Source organism: Somniosus microcephalus, chromosome 13 (genome assembly GCF_052327205.1).
Source record: "Somniosus microcephalus isolate GS21.2 chromosome 13, FLI_Smic_1.0, whole genome shotgun sequence".
Taxonomy (NCBI): Eukaryota; Metazoa; Chordata; class Chondrichthyes; order Squaliformes; family Somniosidae; genus Somniosus; species Somniosus microcephalus.
Genome location: NC_140999.1, coordinates 165,742,795 through 165,754,236, shown reverse-complemented (window position 1 = coordinate 165,754,236; position 11,442 = coordinate 165,742,795). Strand labels below are relative to the sequence as shown.

At 40.2% G+C, this 11,442-nt stretch overlaps 1 protein-coding gene across 6 annotated transcripts in view; it reads left to right on the top strand.

Moving 5' to 3' along the window:
• Nucleotides 1-11,442, top strand: part of nol4lb (nucleolar protein 4-like b) — a 344,616-nt gene that overhangs the window by 56,017 nt on the left and 277,157 nt on the right. For all 6 annotated transcript variants that reach the window (XM_086005529.1, XM_086005527.1, XM_086005530.1 and 3 more), the window contains one exon: nucleotides 8,457-8,598. In XM_086005529.1, the coding sequence (XP_085861655.1) occupies nucleotides 8,457-8,598 (142 nt within the window). The remainder of the gene's footprint in view (nucleotides 1-8,456; nucleotides 8,599-11,442) is intronic.

The window sequence follows — 11,442 nt, the reverse complement described above, 5'->3', positions numbered from 1 at the left end:
TAAATCCTTCATATTTTTATTAACGAAATAAAGGAGCGATAAGCGTTTCGTTCTCTATTTTCCCTCTTTTCCGTTGTACTTACAGTGCAGTCTATGCATATATTTAAATCATTTTTGCCCTTCATTATCACAGCGTAAAGGCCAGTGTTTGCAGGAGTCGTGATTGCATATGAGGTGTTATCCCCAATCCCCTCAAAAAGTTAGTCTTCACCAGTAATTCTACCGCGTTTACAAAAAAGGAAACGGTACAAATCGATGAAACTGCTGCAGCCTCATCAATCCATAATTGAATATTCCTTTTGCAAATTGATTTTTTTTCTATTGGATTTTCCAAATCAAGCCCATCGCAAAGGTTTTGTTAAATATATCGTCTGCGTGACATTGTGCAATATCAACTTTTTCACTGAGCGCCCACAGACAGTAAGGTACTTTGTAATATATACTTGTTGTTTTGCAAGTGCACGTTTTAATGGTAATTTATAGTGTACAGAATGATCATTTTTGGGAAGCGTGTGACTGATTTGACAATGGAAAATGAGTAAAGGGATTTTGTTTCAGGAAAATAAATCAGTTTAGAATACAGGCTGAAAATATAAATATTGTATAAAAAAATTCAAATATAAGAATACCAGTGTTCACATTTCTGAAAACAGTCATAATAAACTAGAAAAGGAGTTCCACACCTATTGGAATAGCTTCTTGGTCTTAGTTTCACTGCAGGCTGTATCAATGGATATTGTCTGTGAATGCTCATACATGCAGCAACTTAATGTTACGGATTTTTTTCTTTTTCCAGCAATTTATATTTCCTCCAAAATCAGACTGTTACAGCCAGTCACAGGATAGGTTTGTTGTTTGTTCTACACTTTGGTCTCACTTGCAGACACACACAAAATATTGAGATGTGTACAGGCTGTAAAAAGCAAAGAGAAAGCTTCTGAAAATGCATTGGATTTATGCTTTATTTGCCATATTCGCAGATGAATTGAGATTTTTAGGAAGGTAGTTAGAAAGGGAGAATCTTGCTTTTTGCAAGTCTTTGATACTTGCCTTCATAGAATGGACTTCTTCCGTGCTGTAACCATTCGGCCCATCAAGCCCATGCCGGCTCTCTGCAACAGCACTTCAGCTTGTCCCACTCCCCTGCCCTTTCCCCGTAGCCCTGAAAATTTATTTCCTTTAGATACTTATCCAACTCCCTTTTGAAAGCCGTGATTGAATCTGCCTCCACCACCCTTTCAGGCAGTGCATTTCAGATCTTAACCACTCGCTGCGTAAAAAAGTTTTTTCTTAACTTTGGTTCTTTTGACATCACCTTAACTCTGTGTCCTCTGGTTCTCAACCCTTCTGCCTATGGGAACAGTTTCCCTCTATCTACTCTGTCCAGACCCCTCATGATTTTGAATACCTCTATCAAATCTACTCTGCTCCAAGAAGAACAACCCCAGCTTCTCCAGTCTATCAACGTAACTGAAGTCCCTCATTCCTGGAATCATTCTCGTAAATCTTTTCTGCACCCTCTCTCAGGCCTTCACATCCTTCCTAAAGTGTGGTGCCTACAATTGGACACAGTATTCCAGCTGGGACCGAACCAGTGTTTTATACAGGTTCATCATAATTTCCACACTTTTGTACTCTATACCCCTATTCATGAAGCCCAGGATCCCGTAAGCCTTTTTAACTGCTTTCTCAACCTGCCCTGCCACCTTCAACGATTTGTGCACACATACCCCCCGGGTCTCTCTCTTCGTGCACCCCCTTCAGGATTGTACCATTTTAGTTTATATGTCCTTTTCTCATTCTTTCTACCAAAATGTATCACTTCACACTTTTCTGTGTTAAATTTCAGCTGCCACGTGTCTGCCCATTTCACCATCCTGTTTATGTCTTCCTGAAGTCTATCACGCTCCTCCTCACTGTTCACTATACTTCCAAGTTTTGTGTCATCTGCAAATTTTGAAATTGTGCCCTGTACACCCACGTCCAAGTCATTAATCTATATCAAGAAAAGCAGTGTTCCGAGAACCGACCCCTTGGGAGCACCACTGTATACCTTCTTCCAGTCCAAAAAACAACAGTTCACCACTACTCTCTGTTTCCTGTCACATAGCCAATTCCGTATCCATGCTGCCACTGTCCCTTTTATTCCACGGGCTTCAACTTTGCTGGCAAGCCTATTATGTGGCACTTTGTTGAACGCCTTTTGGAAATCCATGTACACCACGTCAACTCCATTACCCTCATTAACCCTCTCTGTTACCTCATCAAAGAACTCGATCAAGTTAGTTAAGCAAGATTTGTCTTTATCAAATCCATGCTGGCTTTCCTGAATTAACCCACACTTGTCCAAGTGTCTGTTAATTTTGTCCCTGATTACTGTTTCTAAAAGCTTCCCCACTACCGAGGTCAAACTGACTGGCCTGTAGTTGCTGGGTTTATCTTTACACCTTTTTTTGAACAATGGTGTAACATTTGCAATTCTCCAGTCCTCTGGCACCACCCCCGTATCTAAGGAGGATTGGAATATTATGGCCAGTACCTCCATGATTTCCTCCCTCAATTCCCTCAGCATCCTAGGATGCACCCCATCCGCTCCTGGTGACTTATCTACAGTACTTTAAGTACAGTCAGCCTTTCTAATACCTCGTCTTTATCAATTTTTATCCTACCAAGTATCTCCACTACCTCCTCCTTTGCTATGTCTATGGCAGCATCCTCTTCCTTGGTGAAGACAGATGCAAAGTACTCGTTTAGTACCTCAGCCATACCCTCTGCCTCCATGCATAGGTCTCCTTTTTGGTCCCCAATCGGCCCCACCCCTCCTCTTACTACACTTTTACTATTTATATGCCTATAGAAGACTTTTGGATTACCTTTTATGTTGGAAGCCATTCTATTCTCATACCCTCTCTTTGCCCCTCTTATTTTCTTTTTCACTTCTCCTCTGACCTTTATATATAGCCTGATTCTCAGATGCATTTGCAACCTGACATCTGTCATACGCGCTCTTTTTCTGCTTCATTATATTCTCTATCTCTTTCGTCATCCAGGGAGCCCTGACTTTAGTTGCCCTGCCTTTTCCCCTAGTGGGAATGTACCTCAACTGTACCTGAACTATTTCTTCTTTAAAGACAGCCCATTGTTCATCTAGTGTACTATCATGTCTCTCAGGACGTTTCAATGTACTTCACATCCAATGAACATAAGATTCTACTTTTTAGTTATTCTAGTGTGGAGATGCAGTTATACACCCAGTTTCACATAATAAGTAAGTAATATAAAAATAAAGAACAAAGGCTTCTGAATCAAAATCTTTCTTATCAGAAGTTCACTGTTACTGATTGGTCCAGAACTTGATGACGTGTTGTAAACAGCTCTTTATTGATTTATAAGTTAGCTGCAATACCTGATCAATTTTTTTGTATTAAATCAGAATTTTATTAGATGTCTCACCAAGGAAAGTCCCGGTAAATTTATTAGGAAGCCAATGTGAAAGGCCAAGACCAATATTACAAGACATCACCAGGTTGAAAGTAAACAGGAGAGACATTGAACAACATCAAGAGTAGTGGTTGGGTGAAATACAGCTTGGGTTTTAAAACTATTGATTACAAGAGGAAGTAAAACAGAGGGCTGTGCTGTAATAGGGTAAAAACTAGAAAGATAATCGGTTGTCTTTTTTTGCCTCTATGAATAAACTACTAAAACTCTGCGGCTTTGATTGTAGTAACATGAAGCACTACAGGCGATTAAATGATACAACCCTAGAAACAAAAAACACACCTTTGATCAACCAGTAGCTGAAAATTAGGGTAAAAGCAGAAATGTTTGCTTATCACAGAACATTATTACAGTGCCATAGAAATGAATGGAGGAAATAAAATGGATGGAACTTGCCCTTAAACTGAACTTGCTGTTATCAGATTTGTTTTTTTGTGTTAAGTAGCCTGTACTTAAATGTTATTAACTTGCATTGGGACTAGGAAACAAATCACTTGAACAGCGTATGCACTTTACCAATGCAGTCTTGTCATCACCTATTTATCATTAATCAGTCAGCATCTGTTTTTCATTGTAACTGAATGCAAGTTGTGTTTTTGTCCACATCTTACATTGTACAGTAGAGGAAACATTTTTAATCAGGTTAATAGTAGATGGTCTAACTCATGAAATCCGTACCTGTCTTTTATGTATTACCCCATCTTACATAACACCATAAATATGGTCCTGTGATTTACGCATGCACCATCTGTGGCAAGGACTGTCGCTCAAAATGTTGCAGCCACTCCTGATGTTGCAGCCTGGCAAATAAACTGAACTGCTTGTTGCTTACACCATTGTCTTTCGAGATGAGCGGTTGCCATATCAAATATCAGAGATTGTGTCGATTAGGCTTATACTCACTGGAGTTTAGAAGATTGAGAGGGGATCTCATCGAAACCTATAAAATTCTGTCAGGCCTGGACAGACTAGATGCAGGAAGGATGTTTCTGATGGCCGGGGAGTCCAGAACCAGGGGTCATAGTCTAAGGATAAGGGGTAAGCCATTTAGGACTGAAATGAGGAGGAATTTCTTCACCCAGAGAGTGGTGAACCTGTGGAATTCTCTGCCACAGAGGGCGGTGGAGGCCAGTTCATTAAATATATTCAAGAAGGAGTTGGATATATTTCTTAAGGCTAAAGGGATCAAGGGATATGGGGAGAAGGCCGGGACAGGGTACTGAATTTGGATGATCAGCCATGATCTCATTGAATGGCGGAGCAGGCTCGAAGGGCAGAATGGCCTACTCCTGCTCCTATCTTCTATGTTTCTATGTTTCTATTAGATAATGTTAAGGAAGTTTAATTAGAGTTAATCAGAAAAAAACCCAGCACATGTCTACCGCCTTGTGTCCACAGGGCATCTAAGTGCTTCACAACCAATGGATTACTTTTGAAGTGTAGACATTCTTGTTATGTTGGCAAATGCAGCAGTTAATGCACAGAGCAAAATCTCACAAACAGTAAGATAAAGGACTAGTTAATCTGTTTTTTTTAAGTGGTGTTGGTGTAAGGAGGAATGCCAGCCAGGATACTGGGAGAACTCCCTGCTGTTCTACTAATAGTGCCATGGGACTTTCCATGCCCACCTGAACAGTCAGGTGGGCCTCAGTTTAATATTTCATTCAAAGAACAAAACCTCCAGCAGTACTTCCTTTGTACTGGACTGAAGTGTCAGCCTAGGTTACGCACGCAAGTTCTGGAATGGGCTTTGAACCTGCAACCTGACTGAATGTGACAAATTGAAACGATTTAAACTGAAAAGTGCTATTTTTGTTCTTTTGAATGTTGTCACATCAATCATAGAAGTTGTAGTCTTTCAGTGTGATTTTCTCACCCCAAACAATAGTTGTTGAAGGTGGATGGTTTGGTTTGATAGTGGCATAGCTTATTGGAGCAGCAACACGTGGCGTCATAAAGTGTAGAATATAGCTTTAATTCTTCCACTCTGCTGAATTCCTGATCTCGCTCCTATTGTTTAAAGGAAATACTGAGTGGAGCCCATGTGCTTTGCTATAGGGTATGAGGAAATATCAAAAGAAGAGTCAGTGTTGGAGCATGCTCCCATGCACCTCTTACTAACCAGCTCAAGATTGGCATAGAGGAAGCTTGGAAGCAGGGCATCTGCCTGCTCCTCTGTTACAGGAGATGAATGACGTGAGAGACCAGAAGGGGGAAAAAAAATCAAGGATAACCCTTAAAATAGGTGGGTGGTGACATGTTGCAATCTGCTTTGAATTATCCACCAAAATTGGCTTATGTAAACATGCTACAGAACATAATTGAACTGTCCAATAACTCATGCAATCCTAATCATTTCAAGAATTCCTGTTATGTTAAATGGGAATTGTACACTGAGCATTGGACTGATTTCTAGTGAAAGAGTTAAGTACAGTACTTTGAGTGGCAACCTGCCAAGCAGTCTGTGGAGGGGTTTTCTTTGGCAGTCTTGCAATAAAGAATGTGACTGCTAGCTGCGACTGGACTGAGATTGTTGTTAATGATTCCTAACAAATTGGGATGTGTGCATGTGTATGTGCGAGAGACATAGTTTGCTGCTTACAGATAATGTTTTGAAGTTGTCTAAGCATATTAACAGAGCATGTTCTTGGCAACTAGCATATACATACAGTATATAGTTAGAGAAATTCTGTAGGGTGTAGACACAGTGAGGAAATTGAGGATATACTGTGTCAGGTCTTTCAATACAATGTATTCAGTGTATATGTGTCAGGCCCTTCAGTACAGTATATTCATTGTACTAAAAATATTCAATGAATGACCTGACTGCATAAAATTATGAGTGAATTCGACAGGGTTGGTACAGTTAGCTCACTGATTTTCTATTATTCATTCTCTGCTATTCTACATTTCATTGCATGCCTCAAAATGGAATTTAATTTTAGTAGTTTACATTTAAAAAAAAAATAACTTTCCTTGTTTACTTGATTCCACTGAAAGCAGTGTGGAACTTGATGACATCGATGGAAGTGACAAAAGTCTGGACATTGCTGTAGTAGGCCCAGGTCTTGTAGTGTTTCGTGGGTGGCATTCAGCAGGTCACAACCAAAAGGTGGGGTAGGAAGGTTAGATTTTCTTTGGTTTTTTTTGGTTATATGTTTCCCATGTTTTTCTGCCTTAGAAATTTTTGGCCCTGTGCAGTCTTCAACTTGGTGAGAAGAGAATAATCACAAACTTCTGCGCAATGCATTGCCCCAATTCATTCAGCCAAAAGTTGTGCTTGTTTTGGAGCGAGACATATTTCACTAGATTTTTTTTTCCTCCTCTACCTGATGTGATGTTTTTTGCTATTGCCAGGTGAGCTCTCAGCACCTAACTCAAAAGTTTGAAAAGTGACAAATATGGTTGGCAGAATGGAGAGTGAGACAGCCATAGAATTCAAATACATAAGCACGGTTGTGAACAGAGCACCTTAATTGCTGCATTACCATTGGAGCAATGAAGGGCTTTAAGATTTGGTTTTGCATATCTTAACTTTTGTCTATTATGAAAGACATTGCTCTGAGAAAGGGGCTTGTGGTGCCCATTTATATACAGTTATTGTATTACCATAGCAATCTGGGCATAAATACCAATAGACTGAAAAGATGCATCATTTATATGAAGGTTCTTTAAGTCTGTCTAACCTGTCTCTAGAGAAGCTTGATCTCAGAACACTAATGTCTGTCATTACTTACATAGAAAAGGGGGCAATGATGGCAATAAGCAAACCAATTGAATCCTCCATGTTGTAGACCATAAGATACCTTTACGATTGGCTGAATGATTGGAATTGCAACAATTTAACTACTACACATTTTAAATGTTTGTTATATCTATTTCTTGAAACAGAAATGTAATTTATCCCCTTAGAAATGTCCCAGGTCATAAGACATTGGGGAGATATGAAAATGAGTAGCATGGTGCTATTTATATGTTCATGCTACTGTTGAGAACATACTTCTTCAAGAAAGGAGATTAAGCAATATTACATAGGAAGATTCCCTTTTAAACTCCTTCTAATATTGGATTATTAAAGTATTTTTTAATGTGGTATGCTATATTTGAGAGTTAAGGAGGGGTTATGAAAGGCTACAAAGTTATTTAGGCCAGCAAGTTATTTTAACATAGTTTGGAAATCTTGTTGAAATGCTGTGGGAAATGTAAAACACTTGAAGGCAAATTTGTTTTCTCAAACGCTGAGGTGAATAAGATGAGTGCTTAGAGAGAGCTGTAGCTAGCAAATGTACACATGCGCACGGTTTATAAATATGCTCTCCTCCCCCTCGTCATTCTGTGCCCATTTATAATTTTGAATTTTTACATTATAAGTGCTACATTCCATTTAATTCGGAACACTTTTTTTTAGCTTCAGTTAATTGATTTTTAATCTAAAAATAGGAAGAAGAAGTGACTTTTGGATTTATTTATATTCAACAGACAAATCAGACCATCACCTTCCCCAAAAGCTACCCGGACAGTCCCTTTCATCACAGATTCACTCCTCCCAGTTTATGGAGACACTGTCCCCCTCCAGTTCATAAAAGCACTCTTTTTCCCTACACCTAGTTCACAGAGGCACTCTTCCCTAAAATCTCTACCCACTCTGCGAGGCACTTTGTATCACATCTCCCGCTCATCTCACTGCTTCACAGAGGCACTCTACTCTCCTGATGAACAGTTTACGGCAGGTCCCATTGCTGCATTGTTCGAGGAAATAGAGTGTTCACCGCTGGCAGGAATTTCCAAGGGGTAGTGTGAACTCACTCCCCACGGTTGATTTTCCACCTCAGGGGATCAAAAGTGTACGCATTTGCATATACTGTGTACGCCTGTGCACACTGACAACATTCAATGAAATGTAGCTGGGCTTAAGCATCAGATGTTGGTAGTCATGAATGAATTTTCTCTTGTAGGATGAAAGTTCAGTGAGCAGCGATGATTTTGATATGAGTGACACCACATGGATTTCAGCTGACCAGTGTGTGAACTCTGATTTAAGCCCCAGTCAAGAAGAAAGAATGCACAGTCCGCAGAATCTGCATAACCAGGAAGATGGTAAGTGTTCTGTTCAATAATAAAATCAAGCAAGAAGCTAGGATTATTGCGACTTACTTTTCTCTGGTCAATTATAATGGAAACTGTCTTTTCGATGAAAATAAGAAAGAAAGAATTTGCATTTGTATAGCATCATTCATAGCATCCCAAAGTGCTTCACAACCAATGAAGTACTTTTGAAGTATAGTTACTGTTGCAATGTAAGGAAACACAGCAGCCAATTTGTAAACAGCAAGGTCCCACAAACCATATTGAGTTAAATGACCAGATAATCTGTTTTAGTGATGTTGGTTGAGGGATAAATGTTAGCCAGGACGCTGGGAGAACTCCCTGCTCTTTTTCAAATAGTCACATGGGATCCTTTTAAATCCACTTGAGAGGGAAGACGAGGCCTTGGTTTAATATTTCATCCCTAAGACAGAACCTGCCCACTCCCTCAGTACTCCATTGGAGTGTCAGTGTGGAATATGTGCTCAAGCCTTTGGAGTAGGGCTTGAGCACATGACTTTCTGACTCCGAGGCAAGGGTGCTGCCACTGAGCCACAGCTGACACCTAATAAAGTTTTACATTTAAATATTTTTATTCTGTTACCTATCTTTTTCTTCATCTCTGCTACTTTGCCCAAGATATAGGCCTGTTTTTTGCTAAAGATATATTGGAATCAACTAACCATGTGAAGAAAAAACACATTAGTATTTATACCATCTTATCATTTTGTAGAAATTTCTCCAAGCACTTCACTTAATGAATTGTGCTTGGAACACGGTGACTAGTTTTATAGATACATTTCTAAAAAGGCAATGTTCTTATAATGTGAAGATTTCTTTTTGAGGGGCATATTGGTACTTTCAAATGGAAATGTTACTTAGTAAGACAAAGCAAAATGTGTGTAAAATGTGAAACTTTACAGTAGTCTTCTTGGGCCTCTTCAGGAAGTGCTCATACTCACACCTGCCAGTTGTCTAATGATCAACTAGTCACCATCCTCTTTGAGTGGGAGGTAAGTCAGATCTCTTTGAGGGAGGTTGGCTCCAGGATCACACACCTGATGAACATTTCATGACATACTTAGTAATCTAATATGTGAGCAAGGCAGGTCAACAATACTTCAGTGCATTGTTGATGATCGTTTGACCACCCAGCCTGGCTCATTAATAGAATCTAGAGGTGCAGAACTGTCATTGCAAGCTGATATTCCTCCCTCTTCGCACCAGATAACCCTACAAACCATGCTGCAACGGGGATGATGTTTGTGGCTGGACAAGCAGTAGGAAGCGTATCAGTGCTCTGTGCTGGTAGGATGTGTGGATTTAGATTGTTAAACTCCAACAGTACCCCTGTGCATACTTGGCTTTCCTAAGCTTTTGTTCTTGTCAACTTTGTGGCTCTAGATAAGTGGGTTTATTTTGTTACAGGAAGAGAATGTGCATTCCATATCAGGCAAACAGAAACTACCACTGTGAAGTTTTCTCTGGTTATGTTTTAAAATAAATAAATAAAATCCTACCCTAGTGAAAATAGCTCCCTTTTTTCCATTTCAGGATCTGGTCAATATCAATGTTCACCAACACTACAGACACTGGCATGTTAAAAGTTGCTCATTAGTACAATTCATTGTATGATGATATTTTAATATGGTTGTGACTAGCCAGTGATGTAAAGAATTGGAAACCTGTGAAGGAAAGAGGGAGGGCAACGAGGGACCATGAATGTTAGTCACTTCCTGTTTAATGAATACCCTGTTTACCACAGTTTAATTCACCTACTACTAGTTCAGAAGTGAAATATCAGTAAAACTTTTCAGTAGCTTGTTTTCTTGCATATTTTTAATTGTAGTGGGCTATTTTGAAAGATGTAAACTATTGCAAATTGTTACTTTTCATTTTCTATATTTTGCCAGATTGTAGATATAATAGTTGCGCAGTAGTAATAGAAATCACGTAAGGTTACAAAATGTACTACAGGTAGACTATCCTTTTATCCGAACTTCCGAAAACCTCTAAAAACCGAAAGTTTTTTCGTTCAGCGTAAGTCGTGCGCACGACATGACCAGAGTGGCGCACGACTTACGCTGAGCAGGGCAGAGGGTCACAGAGTTCCCTCCTGGGTAGGAGATTGCAGGCCGAGCCGGGCAGTGTGAAGGAGGTACCGGGAGAGTGAACCCAACAATACAGCGGCCCGTCCGATATTCTTTTCTCCCCCCCACCGACCCGAACCGAACCGCAACCCATCCGATATTCTTTTCTCCCCGACCCCCCGTCCGATATTCTTTTCTCCCCCCCCCCCCCCCCCCCGACGACCCCCCCCGACCTGAACCGCGGCCCGTCCGATAGTCTTTTCTCCCCCGACCCCCGACCTGATTTGCGGGCCAGCTTAGTAGGAGTCAGCCGATATCCGGCTTTCCAGAGAAGCAGGAAGGGGAATGAGACACGGAACAGTCGCAAGAGGTAGCCTGAACTTTTAAAATTTATATTAAATACAAATTTCCCAGTCTTATAATAATACCTTCTGAAATCCGAAACATTCCGAAAACCGAAACTCAGCTGGTCCCAAGGCTTTCGGATAAGGGATCGTGTACCTGTACTGTTAACAGTTAACAGTTAAGTATTAGATAAAACCAGAAATATTTTATCTCTAGGCAATGACAATGGAAACTAATACATTACAGGAAAGATGTGATTGCACTAGAGAGGGTACAGAGAAGATTTACAAGGATGTTGCCGGAGTAGAGAATCTTAGCTATGAGGAAAGACTGGATAGGCTGGGCCTGTTTTCCTTGGAACAGAGGAGGCTGAGGGGAGTCCTTATTGAGGTGTATAAAATTATGAGGGGCCTAGATTAAA